General features: G+C 37.4%; 4 protein-coding genes and 1 long non-coding RNA gene across 8 annotated transcripts; 2 read left to right on the top strand and 3 right to left on the bottom strand.

Annotated features, from left to right (window-relative positions):
- Positions 1–959: 959 nt before the first annotated feature.
- On the bottom strand, positions 960–2959 carry LOC110852243. 2 transcript variants are annotated; one of them, XM_022100256.2, is made up of 5 exons: positions 2519–2959; positions 2317–2435; positions 1929–2226; positions 1672–1842; positions 960–1560 (listed from the first exon to the last, which is right to left on the bottom strand). In XM_022100256.2, the coding sequence occupies exons 2-5, from the start codon at positions 2326–2328 to the stop codon at positions 1271–1273; spliced, it is 771 nt and encodes a 256-aa protein (XP_021955948.1). In that variant the 5' UTR covers positions 2329–2435; positions 2519–2959; the 3' UTR covers positions 960–1270. The 2 variants fall into 2 exon arrangements, with proteins under 2 accessions (XP_021955948.1, XP_021955949.1); XM_022100257.2 differs by having other exon boundaries at positions 2307–2435; positions 2519–2958.
- A 300-nt stretch (positions 2960–3259) lies between these two features.
- On the bottom strand, positions 3260–6224 carry LOC110852242 (UDP-glucuronosyltransferase 2B20-like). Its single transcript, XM_022100255.2, has 4 exons — positions 4269–6224; positions 3944–4169; positions 3653–3872; positions 3260–3565 (listed from the first exon to the last, which is right to left on the bottom strand). Exons 1-4 carry the CDS (start codon positions 5100–5102, stop codon positions 3286–3288), a joined length of 1560 nt encoding a protein of 519 aa, XP_021955947.1. The 5' UTR covers positions 5103–6224; the 3' UTR covers positions 3260–3285.
- Positions 6225–6697: 473 nt separating this feature from the next.
- LOC118436156 lies at positions 6698–15154 on the top strand. The gene is made up of 3 exons (XR_004835260.1): positions 6698–6974; positions 7066–7232; positions 15054–15154. It is a non-coding gene; the product is annotated as an uncharacterized LOC118436156 (long non-coding RNA).
- Positions 11433–13558, top strand: LOC110851922 (ADP-ribosylation factor-like protein 2-binding protein). 2 transcript variants are annotated; one of them, XM_035853583.1, is made up of 6 exons: positions 11433–12150; positions 12215–12393; positions 12513–12668; positions 12740–12995; positions 13085–13208; positions 13275–13558. In XM_035853583.1, exons 2-6 carry the CDS (start codon positions 12318–12320, stop codon positions 13347–13349), a joined length of 687 nt encoding a protein of 228 aa, XP_035709476.1. In that variant the 5' UTR covers positions 11433–12150; positions 12215–12317; the 3' UTR covers positions 13350–13558. The 2 variants fall into 2 exon arrangements, with proteins under 2 accessions (XP_035709476.1, XP_035709477.1); XM_035853584.1 differs by having other exon boundaries at positions 11433–12393.
- Positions 13460–15168, bottom strand: LOC110851921 (SEC14 cytosolic factor). Of its 2 annotated transcripts, XM_022099863.2 has the most exons (8): positions 15043–15168; positions 14766–14833; positions 14617–14692; positions 14489–14532; positions 14298–14412; positions 13994–14200; positions 13846–13926; positions 13460–13767 (listed from the first exon to the last, which is right to left on the bottom strand). In XM_022099863.2, exons 2-8 carry the CDS (start codon positions 14829–14831, stop codon positions 13592–13594), a joined length of 765 nt encoding a protein of 254 aa, XP_021955555.1. In that variant the 5' UTR covers positions 14832–14833; positions 15043–15168; the 3' UTR covers positions 13460–13591. The 2 variants fall into 2 exon arrangements, with proteins under 2 accessions (XP_021955555.1, XP_021955556.2); XM_022099864.2 differs by lacking the exon at positions 15043–15168 and having other exon boundaries at positions 14766–14956.
- Between the last annotated feature and the right edge of the window lie 197 nt (positions 15169–15365).

Genomic DNA, 15365 nt, shown 5'->3' with positions numbered 1-15365 from the left:
TTGGTGACCCGCCGTGGTCGGGGTGAAGAGGGTGACGAAACTCTGGGTGATGGCGACGAGGAATTCGTCCGGGCCTTAAATTGCCTCGCCCTCTTCCACAAAGCTTCCTCAAGGGGCCAAATCTCCCTCAAACGCTTCTCCATGTCCTCCTTCATCTCAATCAACTTGCGTCCATCGCCTTTCTTCTTCAAGTCCCCAGACGCTTCCTCCAGCACGACGCCGATTGACTCGAATGCTGGCGGGGCTGAGTGGATTTATGACAATAGTTTATGACCAATGGAAAGGAATGGAAAAATAAACTCACCTTTTTTAACTGTCACTGACGTTTGGGAGCACAGAACAAAGAAGGTCACAAATAAGACACCCGTTCTCAAATACTTCATCGTACCACGACTGCCCATCAAGATTATTTGACACTTTATCGCTCTTATGAGATACTAGTGTCACTTATGTATGTATGCAGATACTAAATGTCAAGCAATCGTGACTGCCAACAGAACGGCGAATAATAAATTCCAAACATCGGATCAGTTTTCATAAAAATGAAAATTAGTGACCACATGTTGCATGATGGGGTACAGTTAGGGCTTCTGATTGCCGGAACTAGTGTCCTGAATGTCACTGGACATGCAAAATGAACAAAGTGAAGCAAATATACTTTGCATGCAAAATTGTTTGGCATGCGATGTACTAAATTTGACGCGAAATCTCCATCTCTCTCATAGGCATTTTATTGAGATCAATGTGCATAGGAGATGACTCAACGGCATGCACATTTAGCTCAGGAGGACAACTTCTCTAATTGTCCAGCTCAGATTCTGATTCCCTTTGGATATGATGTACCTGGTGAGTGTAGGAAAAGTGAAGTAGGGTTTGATCCCATGGCTCCATTTGCACCCGCCACACCCACTCAAACCAATAAATGTTGTAATCACGAAAAAATCAAGAAGAAAGTAAAATATCGAGAAAAAGAAACAGAAAATATAAACCTTTAATACCTTTGTGTTAATAAATAGTTTAATATAAAAAAACCTATACAACCGCTACCATCATCGTCTATGTATCACATCATGTGATTCACATGCTTAAAAGGTTATCATGGTTGCGTTATGTACATGAAATTCGGGGTGTAAAAATATGAACACATTAAAATCGGTGTAAAAGAGATAACAATAATTCTATAAGTGTCTGTAACTGATTAAAATAACTTTGTCATGTCTAAGCGTGATTTAATTGTTGAAATTACTAGGAATCAGTATTGGCACTCGACTTATTCCACCGACTGATCCCGTTCCATTTTCACTTGCTCCCAAAGCTCCTTCTTTATTTTTAGCACAATTCGGTTGATCTGGAACCCGTCTCCGTCGTTGTTTTCATTGCTTGATTGTTTCGAGTTTTGAAGATTTACGTTCGGATTTTTTGCTGTCTTAATTAATTTCACGGTCCTCTTACAGTTTTTCATATCGCGAATTGCGCCCCCTTTATTTGCTGTTTGCGCGTTTAAAGGCACTGGATTATTCAAAGATATTGGATTGTCTGTGGTTGGCAAACTGAGTAAATCTGAAGTACATATAGAAAAAAATATTAGTTTTGTGTCCTCATAAGGCGTATCGTATTGTTGTGAGACGATTGACACAAGAAATGTCTAAAGATGATCTTAAATATACTTACGAGTACGAGAGTCTGGAAGTAGCAAATCATTTGTCTCCTTGCATGAGGCACATAGCTCTGTTACGTTCTTATCACGGCTGCTGCATAAAAACGAAGTGCACACTGGTTGTGTAAAATTACTGTTATGGGGTGTCTTTTTAGGGTTCGGCTGCATATCGGTAGACTCTGAAACTAAACAATTTTAACAATAATAGTTATCCATGTACATAATTAATTATTACATGCATTTTAATTGATTGCATAAGTCTACCATTTACCTCCTCTCGTTCCACAAATTTTCTGGTTAAAGCCGAGAGGTCGAGGATTTTGAGTATTTTGAATCCTTTCTTGCAACAGGATGAAACTTTCTTGATTTTGATAGTTTTTTTGTCCATTTTGAACCACAACGTGACCTCGACCTGTTTCTGGGTTTTGAATTGTGACATGATTTTGCTGTCTTCGAGATTCAGCAGACATTGAGACGACGTCCGAAGAGGTGAAAAGTGCGTTGGTTTTCTTCGGCTCTTCCGCTTTCTTCTTCATTCTGGGCTTACATTTTCTTTCGACGACATGGGACTGCAGGAAAAACATTGCATCAGTCTCCTGTTACTACTAGATTGGACTCTAGTCGGAATGGGAACATAATAAATAATTACGTCTTATAACCTGGAGTCCCATGAAATTGAGGGACGTGCAGACACCTGAACAGATTCTGCACTTCCTGCTCTTGAACGAGTACTCTTTGAACAGTTGAGGATGTTTCTCCTTAATGTGGAAATGCACATCTGCAAGGAAAAAAATATTTATGTCCTAACTAAATATTTATGGACTAGGTTCATCGTCGGAAATGATGATACAAGAATCATACCCAGTTTCCATTGCTGCTATTGATTATTATTTCTTAGATTATGTTCGTACTTAATATTTAATAATATTTGTCAGAAATAAACTCTGTTGAAGACACGTGTTGAGTTTTAAAGAAAAATAACAGTTTTAAATGTGAATTGGTTTTGCAATTCATTGTGGAACCGAATTTTAGGAAAATGAAATGGCATAATATTACACACAACAAGTTTCCAATACTTTCAAATGCTTACGTTACTACATGTTTCGTCTGAACTTTTGTAAACTTTGTAATGGGAGCTGCAGGCAGCTACATACCTACTTTCGGTTACAGATATGCATACTACTAGCTGAAATATTTATGTATATGTGTATACGACGGGTTCTTGGATGCGAACCAATGGTTGGTTTCAATGATGAACTCAGGACTACGGACAATGTCAACTGTGCTGGTGTTTTAAATGTTGACTGGTCGGTAGCTTAATCATGACTCTCCGAGAACTCTGTTTCAGGAATTATAGGTTGCTTGGTTCTAGTATAAAACAGGCAGCAACCAAAAATAATGGCATACATACATAGGCACACTTTACAGACTGATAGTTAAATAAATGTTGTTAACAGTGGCAAATCTGCATGCACAATATGCAACGAAATCACAAAAATCGTATTTGATGAATATGTAATTGTTCTAAATCTACTAAATACCGGACCCTTTGGTCCAGGTGCATTGCAACTGACTTGAAATAAAATCAGATCGGACTATGACTTATGTGGCATTAGGGCATATGAAATTTATTCTTGCTTATTCTTAGTTATCGTTTTCGTCATCATTTTCAAAACAGCTATTGTAAAATACAGTGCTATTGCAAGAAAACATAGCAGAGAGATGGCCAGAAATCCCCAAATGTGTAGCATTCTTCTCTCATACCAGCTTTTGGTGATTCCAACGGGCCGCAGATGCGAAATGTCTTTGTGTCTCATTACATATTCGACCCACCAAATTGCAGACTCTAAAGGTTGGTTTTGACGATCCCTGAAAAACTTGGACAATCTCATCGTGTTGGTTTTGTACCTAAATGTCCAACATTTTAAATTACATATTGACGCTCGACTCGTTTGCGATGATGTATTCATTGCAATGAGAGAAGGAATTCCTTACTTGGGATTACTTGTGACTTCCAAAATAGCATTCAGTAATTTTTCCTCTGTTAATTCAGCAATTTCGAGAGCAATTGCAGTTTCCCTATCATTGGCGCGTACTGCTTGATAATCCTGCTCAGCAAACAGTGGCACTATAATCATCGGTACTCCATGAAAGATTGCTTCTTGAGTGCTTAGCAGTCCTCCATGTCCGATAAACGCTCGAATTTTGGGGTGAGCTGAAATGTGGTAATTGGTTTTAATGAAACAGCCCAACTTGCGCTTAATTGGTGTCTCATGTAATGATTACCAATCAAATCTTGCTGTTGAACCCATTTTAAAGTGTGCACATTTTTCGGAACCCAATCTGGACGGTCTTGATTGTACTTGACAAGAAATTGATATTTGGGCACAGCTTTCATTGCGTTGAAAAACACATGCTGCAAATGGATGGGTAAATTATTAATTGCAGCAAATGTCCCGAAACTGAGGAGAATAAATCCGTTGTCACCAGACGCTATGAAATCCTCTAAATCCTAAAAATGCAAGCAACATGTAATAAATAATTAAAATCCATGAAATTTGAAACTGTATGAAATTGTGCCACATGCATAAGTTAGCTAGTAAATATAGACCTGAGGTAATGGTTTTCGATCATCGCTGCAATGTATTCCACCAATTTCAACAACATTGGGAGGCAAAGATCGTGGGAACTCTTCACTTGGATGCGTGTTTGTGAAAATGAGACTTGTGTTCATCTCAATTTCGTGGAGGGGTGGAAGATCAGGAATTTTCAAGGCAGACCTCAGCAAAGGTTCAAGAATGGGAAATAGCTCGGTGTGTCGTTTCCATTGCCAGTACAGCCCAGACACGAGATTTCGAATGCTCTGCACAAAGGTCATCTCGAGGGGGTAATGGAACTCCATTTCTGGAAGATTCTCATCCGGAAAGCCGTACGCATCCTTAAACCAGGGAAAGTGCGTGGTGGTTGTGTACATAATGTGGGGAGCTTGAAACTTGTGCACCAATCCGTACCCACAATCGTTGTACAAAGCGTTCAAAATGACGAGGTCATAGGAGGACTCATTTATCCACTTCAGCACTTGCTCATTTTGCATTAGGGACTTGCAGCCACGAATTCCGGCGTCGTAATACTCGTACCAAAGGTCGTCAATTGCCTGGACGCCGTTCTTCAATCGCATTGATATGAAATCTATCCGGATGATACCGACGTCCTCGGCCAGGTTCATGGGCACAATGTCCGTGATGTTGGGGTGGAAGTAAGGGACTTTGGCTTCATATGGAGAGATGAAAGTGACCTTGTGACCCTTTTCAACTAATTTGTCAATGAGCCCCCAAACAGAAATGCGGTGGCTGTACCCGCTCACCCCCCAATAAAATAAAATGTTTTCAGAATTTGTTTCCGCCATTAGCAGAACCACAAAAACGAACACTATTCTCAACTTCATTTTTGCAAAGTGACGTACGAATACGATTGAACTATTGCAATTCTTAGCAAGACCACAGGTCAAATGAGTATTTATATGAACAGTGGAAGTGAAGAACAAGGCGGTGAACAATTATTGTAGTTATGGAGAGAAGTATACCAGGTGCTGACAGGTGACATTATTTTTTTTAAAAATTGAACTTTTTAAGAGTTTGGGAAACTTGGATTTTTGAGTGGTTGCGATGTGTTGGTAGGTCACTGGAAATGGTAACAAATATGAAATCCGATGAGAAATTGTAGAAATATTGCATAAAATTGCAAACACTGCAATAATTTCGACCCACTCTCTTTCTCGCACAACTTTATCATTAAAAAAATAAATATGCCACGAAGGTGTCTTATTTTGGGTTGTCCCGACCCATACGGAAAAGGTGCAAATTGCATGGTACATGGGTTTCCGACTGACATACTTTCGCGAAAAATCTGGATAATGGCAACTGGGACGCCCTTGGCTGCAACCGACCCAAAACTTCAAAACGCTGGAGTGTGCTCGTATCATTTTGGGGGCGATGACTATAAAGTTATTCCGAATCCTGAGCAGCGAGGCCAACTATTCAGATCTGCTGTCCATAACTTACTATACAATTATTAGTGGGGGGATGGACTCACTCTCCGAAGGCCCCCTCGCCCAGCGTGGCCGTGATGTACCAGTTGGTCATGAACTCCACCATCTCGTTGGGTGTTTTAATTTAAATTAATTGGAGAGGAGGAAGAGTGGAGTTTCTCCACTGCACACTGGACAAGAGAGTGAAAAGAAAGGAGAAGAGGCGGGATTGTCCAGCGGGAGCAGGGGGGAAAGTGAGATTGGTGGTTGCCATGGTGATAGGATACGAGTAGTTTTTGGAATTTTTTGAAATGTTTTTTTGGGATTTTTTGATGGGCGGATTTTTCGTGGGAATTTCTTAGATTATTCGTGGAATTACTGTTCGTCCAGTATCATTAGTCGCAAAAAATTCTGATAGGTTACCTGGCAGATTATTTATTTTTCAATTAGCAACCAAATAACCTCTCAGAAAATTTTCCAAGAAATTGCGACTTCTCTCCATACTCTATGTACTTCTCTCCATAACTACAATAATTGTTCATCGCCTTGGTGAAGAAGATCAAATGAGGCAGTAAGTACCAAAATGAGACTGCTATCGCTATCATGCACCTCCGATTGTTTGAACCAACCCATCGTTTCCCTCGTATGCAAGTATTAATAAACAAACAGCATTAGCTTGTGACAATTGAGGTGTTAAAAACAAGATCAACGGCGTGCTTGTAGGCAACGTACTTATTTAGCCTCACGTGGGGTCGAGGAATTGAATTTACAATTGAACGAGACAAGCGTCAGAGGATTTATGCAAGTGGGGATGGATGAAAATATTGACGGAAAAGTACCGTGTATGTGCATTCTGCTAAAAATTATATAAATGCGTCTTGATTGAGCCACTTATCCACCTAAATGCAGTCAATGTTGTCGAGGGAGCCATTGCATAAATAACACGTATGATTATTTAAGCATACATTACGATGTTTTTATCTTCTACACGTGCGGGTTTTTTTGTTCTTTATAATGCATAAAATACATACAAACCGGTCCACCAGTTTGAATGTGACTACGCAAATTTTGGACTTTTGTATTGTCAAAGTGCATTTGATAACTGCTCCCATTCATGAGTGGAATTAGCAGTTTGTTAGTGAATACAGATTCTTCAAATCAAAGTGGCCACAATTAGAAAAACATTGTTATTAAGTAAACAACAAGCTTCACTTATATAAGATTAATGCAGGACAGCAGGATGCACATTGGCCATATAAAATCATGCATGACATGTCCACTGTTTGTATGGTAAGCATTGTAAACATACTTTCATTCATGGGTAAATGTTTGTCCTTGTCTCTAAAATGAAATATATAATATGCGTTTCTATTTACTTCAGGAACTGCATATCTTTCTTTCGGTAGTGATAGATAAAAATAAGATAAGATAGTTTGAAAGTAAGTTGACCCTACGCAACAAACACTGTGACTCACCCAACCAAAACCCACCCGGTCTTCTTAACATGGTAATTGAGACAAAGTCGGACTTCAACCAGTGCGGAATGATGTATGTATTTTTTTACAGTATTTATATATACATATATTTTTGTAGATATTACGTTGATTTTTGTGACCCTGACTGATGACAACGTTTGTTGTAGATAGCTTGGTCGAGTTTGTTCGCTATTCGTAGGTTAAAAATCATTTTAAACTTCGGCATGAAAGGATGGAAATGTGTCAAAACAGATACATATATTTATTATTCAAATAGTTTGAGATATCCTAAACAGGCTGAAAAGTTGGATGCACACAATGTAAGTTAGCGACATACAGTAATCCTAAAGAAACAGTATCTTTTTTAGATGTTTTATTTCACTCTATTTCCCTTTGCATATTGTAACCATATTGCTAAATATTTATGTATATTCAGTCTTATGCTGAAGATGATTGTCTTGAGTGCATGAGTAAATCCGAATTGTAATATTTAAACTAACAGGTCAGTAGGTTTCATTGGTAATCTTGAAGTAACATATTCAAGTACCAAACAAACATGGTGGCTTGTACTTACAATGGAGGTCTCCCAACGTATGCTCATAGATTTGGATCAAACTGGTGTCAATCGATCACAAATATAATTAGTATGAAATTTGCAAATGGAACTATCTGCCAATGCGCAGGTTTGGCGGAGATATTTGCATAAAAGGAGGAGAAAACGCACCCTCAAGGCTGGCGAATTTTTCATTTTCCAAATTTGCTGCGCATTTTTCCCGCTTTGGATGCAAATATCTCCGCCAAACCTGCGCATTGGCAGATAGTTCCATTTGCAAATTTCATACTAATTATATTTGTGATCGATTGACACCAGTTTGATCCAAATCTGTGAGCATACGTTGGGAGACCTCCATTGTTAGTTCCGTTAAATAGTATCCCATACATCCGATTATAATGTTCGAGGAAGAATTATGGTGCTGCTGGTATTCTATGAAAACACATTCATTGTGTGCTTGAATAGTAATATTATGCAAAGTATGAAGGGAGTTCCATATACCGACATACTTCAAATTCAAGCAGTTAAATTATTTTATTGAGCATGGTTTAATGGACGCTGCAGCTGCCTTTTGCAGTTTATTGGTGGTGGTAGCCGAAGCAAGGGATGAAAACGGTCTGATCACAATGCATAAAAGCTTCCGCAACCTTCATCGACCTCAAAAAGCCGTCATTATAGATGCCGCATTTTACTGGGTGAAACGGAGTGGGGAGACTTCTCAAAGGTTATATGTACGTAAGTCATAAGACAAAATACCGTGTTCCAAACAACGTACTTCGAAAAATGTCAAGTGTACTGAAAAGTTCGTTGGAATGAAAAACTTGATTCAGCCAATTTATACATACGACATTATACATACATATATTATGATTTATCTATATATGCAACAGCCGATTGTAAACTAATGCAAACACGAATGCACGATTTAGCTTAATTATGAACAAAGTTATGTTCCTTGTTTCTTGTCAAGTGTGAACTTCCTTTCCAGCAGAAGTACTTATGTAACTACACACAATAAATTTATTGCGTACAGAATATGGCATACATTGTAGTCAGTTGGCATATGTATATTAAGTGTAGTTTAAAAAGTATGGTTTACTGAAGTTCGATATACATATGACGATATGATGGGTATCGTTGTCACGTCCATTAATTTTTATTACTTCAGACTATTTTGCCCACTTATATATAAGAAATGTTATGAAATTGTATTAAGGCGTTCAAACGTCTATTTTATTAGGATACAAGGCATTTAAATAGTAATTGTATAACCAAGGCGGTGTACAATGTATTATTGTATTTGTGGAGAGAAAAGTACACTTCTCTTCATAACTAGAATAATTGTACACCGTCAACCGTCTTGATTGTAACCATGATTGAACAGCATTATTAGGGGAGTTGGTCGTTCTGTGGTTAAAAAATGCCATGCCATGTCTGAGAGCTTGCAAAAATCTTGAACACTCAAGATTTTTTCATTCACAAGAAACAAGTGGGCAAGATTTTGTATGGAGTTAGTTTATTTAAAGAACCAGATTTATGTATGTAATTTATTTATGTAAAATACCAGATTTACAGTCAATGGAAAAAGTATTGGCAACCCCCACGCCAGCTAAATAAAATTGGCTGTAGCCTTGGAGTGCATTATACAATTGGCGTGAAAATATGTTCGCATTTAGCAAATATAATGTAGTTTTCGATTATAATCATGTTTTATTGATTAAAATTAGATTAACACAGTTTTTAAATAATTTGTTGGAAAATTTGAAAAATTAACCCGCAAAAAGTATTGGCAACATGTGGCCAAATTAATTACGCGGAACAATATTCTTAATCACCTACCCCATTTCATTACGGTAAGTTAATTAGGTGACAAAATATGACGATAGCTACATTTTAAGTCAGCAGTTGTGTTGTCTGGAACCAAAATGGCGACACCAAACGAGTTATATTTGGCGCGGCGAGAAATATTCATTTATTTTTCGCAAAAAAAACCTGGATATCTAAAAATCAATGGAAAACATACTTTTTCATATTTACTATTGGAAATGTAGCCAAGAAATATAAAATGGCAATTTTAGTTTCTGCTTTTCCATGGTTACGGAAGAAAAAAGTCAAAGCCCAAAGGCAAATGATGAATCAAGCAACAAATTACTTGAAATCGGAAGATTTCAACATCCAAAACCAATTAGAATTTGAGAACCAACTGTGGAGTCAATATTTCATACAATATGGTGATCAATCAAAAATCCTACCAAGGGGTTTTAGGGTCCAGTAGCCCCGTAGAAGAGAAGGCCCCCGAAACGAACCAACTCAAGGTATTTAAATCAGCTAAATTCCACCCTAAATAGACTTCCAACGGATGAAGAAGGGTCTAGTGGTCTCACATAAGTAAATTTAACTTATTCGGTGCGGGTTCGATGGTTAGAGTTTGGAGGATGCAAAATGAGGCCCTCAAATATGAATGCTGCCGTCTGGGAGTCAAGCTCGGAATAGGATCGATTATGGTTTGGGGTTGAATGACTAGGTCGTTGCGTAGTTAGCTGGTAATTATCGATGAAGTTATGACCAATGAGGTCTAAATAATCATTCCAAGCGATAATTTGAAATTATTTTGCAAAAACCTGACCTAGGAAGGAATTTAATGTTCCAAAAATGCAGTGACCCCAAACATGTAGCCAAATTAGCAATGCAAGTTTTTGGGGATCTACGAGGTTAAGCTTCTCTCGTTGGTTGCACAGTCTACCGATGTGAATCTGATTGTCTGGGTTGAGAAAGGAGAGACTGATGGAAAACCACTCGTCAAAAAACGAGCTGGACAAAATTTCAAACGAAGATTAGGCAGACATGTTAAAAAGCGTTATAAAAAGATTTTTCCAATCAATTACAATGCGTATTTCTGCTCTTATTGTGTCGAGGGGAGGTGATATGTATTACTAGAAGCAGTTTGTCGCAATAAAATTTGCGTTTTATTGATTTATAATTTTTTAAGTTAAGGGTTGCCAATACTTTTTGCGGGTAAATTTTGCAAATTTTCCAACAAATTATTTAAAAACTGTGTTAATCTAATTTTAATCAATAAAACATGATTATAATCGAAAACTACATTATATTTGCTAAATGCGAACATATTTTCACGCCAATTGTATAATGCACTCCAAGGCTACAGCCAATTTTATTTAGCTGGCGTGGGGGTTGCCAATACTTTTTCCATTGACTGTAAATCTGGTATTTTACATAAATAAATTACATACATAAATCTGGTTCTTTAAATAAACTAACTCCATACAAAATCTTGCCCACTTGTTTCTTGTGAATGAAAAAATCTTGAGTGTTCAAGATTTTTGCAAGCTCTCAGACATGGCATGGCATTTTTTAACCACAGAACGACCAACTCCCCTAATAATGCTGTTCAATCATGGTTACAATCAAGACGGTTGACGGTGTACAATTATTCTAGTTATGAAGAGAAGTGTACTTTTCTCTCCACAAATACAATAATACATTGTACACCGCCTTGGTTATACAATTACTATTTAAATGCCTTGTATCCTAATAAAATAGACGTTTGAACGCCTTAATACAATTTCATAACATTTCTTATATATAAGTGGGCAAAATAGTCTGAAGTAATAAAAATTAATGGACGTGACAACGATACCCATCATATCGTCATATGTATATCGAACTTCAGTAAACCATACTTTTTAAACTACACTTAATATACATATGCCAACTGACTACAATGTATGCCATATTCTGTACTGTATATATGTACATATTTGGCGTAGGAAAATGCAAACCATGATCGTGTATGGTAGAAAATTGTTTTCCCTACGAAGTAATAAAATAAAATGGAGAGGAAAACAATTCGCTGAATGTATACAATTGTTTCACAAGTCTCAAATATCATCTAAGCACAAGACAGGAATGTAATGTGAGATCTTGTCAAAATACATATGCGAACATAATAATTTTTGAATGTAACTGGTAAATCCTAGAAAACTTTCTTTCCCTATACAACCAAATATTTATTTGTTAACAATGTCACTAAAATGCATGGTAGTTTTAAGTATACTAAATATCATTAAACTTTTTTCCTGGTTCAAAAATTAAAAAATTATATGTGTTTATGCGTACGACGTTGGAACGGGCAGCATACTTATGACGTGCCTTGTATGTGGTCCTGTATTTGCATATGTGGGCAAATGTAGAATTTAAATTGTCATCAATGGTTGTCATGGATGCGTTTGAAATAAACAGAGAGTCACCTTCACGAGATTATTGCCCGCAACCCCACATGTGGTGCGATAACTTTGTTGCTGGTGCTCACCTCACCTCCAGCTTTTCACAGGCGTGTTACAAATCAATCAAACCCATCGATTAACGATTGGTTCAAGGGAAATAATTTACCTTCTCAGCAGTTTGCTCGGAATTGAAGGTGAGAATTTCTAGTCACGGGCATAAACTAGTTACAAAAGTAAATAAATAAGTTTTATTTCCAGAAAAAAATTCACATTTAATTGGGCCAATTGGTGAAGAAGGACAAGAGTGGTGACCAATTGCACGACATACATCTACTTGTCTTAAAAAAAAGGCTTCATTATCATGGATGGAGCTGGAGATTCTGTGCAGGAACATTCAGCAACTAATCGACCGCCCCCACCTGTTCTTCTTGTCGACGGTATTTGCATATATTTACACATTTCATTACCTGGCATACATATGTGCGTCCGTGCATGTGACCATTAATTTGAGACTTTGAGAGGTTGGGTGATTGAATCTTGTGTTGTACGGAAAAAGGTCACGACATGGGAGACGATGGGAGTGGAGAGATGACACTTGCCGATCGAATGGATGAGCTTTCGACGGACGACATGCTGATGGAAGGGAACTACTCATCCCCCTCTTCCGAAAGGTTCGAGAAAATCATTGGAGCTATTGAGGACATTGTCGTGGGTGAGTAGACAACCTCGCAGTGCAAATAATTAACCTAACCATGCAAAATGCGGTGTGTGACATTTACATAGGTGAAGAATTCCAGTCTCTCCAAAACCATTTCATGTCGACATATTGGACAAAGTTTTCCGAGAGTCACAGGCAGATTAAGGAAGACAAGTCCGAAGCCGTGGGAGCTACGTCTGAAGACTTTTCTGAAGAAAAACACGAACATTTTAAAATTTTCCAAAATTATTCTCAGGAAATGGCACATTTGTTGGAGTCACAGTTAAAGAAAGCGTTTCGTGACCAAAATTTTGACTTTAGTCAATTTGTGGAAGAATTTGGGTGATTACATGCATGCATATTTTTGTGCAATATATATTAGAAAATAGTCAATTGTCTATGAATTAATTCTACTTTTGTATGTGCTGCAGCAAACGAGTTGATCAAGGTCCTGAGCATGACTCGAATCACATGCTGGAAAGTGAGATCTTTGAAATGTTGTTCACATTGACGGATTTTGTCAAGTTTAAAGAGCTTTTTATGGACTACAAAGAGGTATGTTTATGGGATTGGAAAATGTCACAGCGGAACAATGAATATGTACAAATGTTTTTTCTGTAGATGATGGAAGGCAAAACGCCCAATTTGGCTACCGGTATCACACTGAAGCCTTTCAACGCGTCCCCGAGACCCTAAGCGTCTACTTCGTGCTTCTAAAATTCGCTATGCCTAATTTTAATACTGGTGGTTATGAAATAGCAAAATCTACATGTATCTTATCACTAAGAAAGAAACAATTGTACATATTTGTATAAGTATCTGTAATTCCAACTAATTTGTTAAAATTATCTTCAACTGTTGCCTAAAAGTATTGCTAAATGTTATAAAAGTTTGCAGTATTTTAATCGTGTTTTGAACTATACAATTTATCATTTATGCTACTTTTGCGCTTTTCCTCTTTCCAAATGCTCCTCAATCTGATCGCTTGGAATGATTTTGAATAAAAATGGTTTCCATTCTGCCGGATCCGTCCCAAAGATGTGTAGAATTTTTCTGAAACTAGGCCGAACAATTGGACGGAAATATTGAATGATAGACTTCATACTCTGCGGAGCTGCAATAGTTTGTCAAGAATATGCACGCATGAAATTTGAATCTCTCCATAACTTGAAGATAGATAAGCTTTGCATGCCATTAATGAAGACGAGATTGTCCACCATTCCAGGGAAGTAGTTTTGAAAATCTCTCAAAAAATTGAGATATGGAGGTATGCCTACAATTCAAATGTTAAACTACGCATTTTTCATGCCCAAGGTAGCATAATTTATGTCTTTGTGTACACTGAAGGCATCCATGTTGAACCAGGCTGAACCCATCCATGTTGAAAATGACTTGAAATCTGGTGACCAATTTCCCTCGTGCTTGAGCATCTCTAACTTTTTGGCTGGCGAGTTCGAGAGCTCGTATCGAGTATCTGTAGTTTTCGTCGTGCTCGCCCGTGACATGAGAACGCCTTACATCCCAATCACCAACGCGAACAAGGAGCACTATTGAAATAAGTATGTAAATTATTCAAGTTTCTGAAGCCCAAAGATGCAGTCCATACAAAGAAATAATGTCTCAAATATCGAAGTATATGGCGACCTGGTCTCCCAGTGTAGTCCACTCCACTCAAATCTATCGGATATTCCTCTTCCATGTAGGAAAAATCCTCTCTCAAAATGTTGTCCATTTTATTTTGCTTTCTCCATTTCAGATTCTATTGAAAAGACTGTAAAAATGAATGAACTTTTCCTGTGGATTTCGAGATAATGTTGATATGTGTTCATATTTACTGCTTTTAACATTTTCACTGCTTGATCCACATTGCCGTCGGAGGCTACAGTGTAGAAATTGTTTGCAAGTTTTAAGTGGCCATGAACTATTCTAAGTATTATATTATTTTGATGAAATGCGTGCTTACCTCGAATCCAGTTAATTAAATAGACTTCCTTTTTCATGTAGTCATTGGGTAGGTTTTTCTCTACTCGCAATTTTAACTGACAAAATGCAATTAAATATAGTTCGCAAATTCACGGATTTCTTATTAATTTTTGCAATAGTAACCATTACCTCGTCTAATGCTTTTTTCTCTGAGCGAGTCAAGGTCAGGTCCTCTTCCACAGAAATGCATTGCATTACTTTAATCAAAGTGAGACAATGAAGGGCGATGAAAAATTTCACGGAAAATTTGGCCATATTTATTACAAATAATTTATAACAGACTAAAAAATCAACTTAATACGCCTAATCTAGTTTTAAATCTCAAAAGTTCTGAGTTCTGAATTTTCTTTGCGAATTCTATACTCGTGATTAGAGCAAGGAAATTAAAAAGAAATGTTTTTTTTACCTCGTTTCTAGAAGGAAAGGAAGCCGAATTTGTAAAAGTGGTTTACCAAATGTCGAGTTTTGCCCATGGAAAAACCCACAGCATTTTACATGCACACTAATGCACAGTCGGAAAATAAGTATTCATGTGGTCGACAAAGATGTGATGATTCACCACCCAAATTTAAGGTCATTTCAGAAACTGACTGCGTAAGGCACTTGAGATTATTTATTTATTTATAAATAACGAAAACAAAGCACTACTGGGGAAACGTATGACCGATGAATGATAAATTTAAATCACTTTCGCATCAAGCATAATAATCTGTGACGTCGATATTTCCT

The sequence above is a fragment of the Folsomia candida genome, unplaced genomic scaffold (genome assembly GCF_002217175.1).
Source record: "Folsomia candida strain VU population unplaced genomic scaffold, ASM221717v1 Fcan01_Sc007, whole genome shotgun sequence".
In the NCBI taxonomy this organism is placed as follows: domain Eukaryota; kingdom Metazoa; phylum Arthropoda; class Collembola; order Entomobryomorpha; family Isotomidae; genus Folsomia; species Folsomia candida.
The sequence above is the reverse complement of the archived record's forward strand: the minus strand, read 5'-3'. Positions and strand labels throughout refer to the sequence as shown.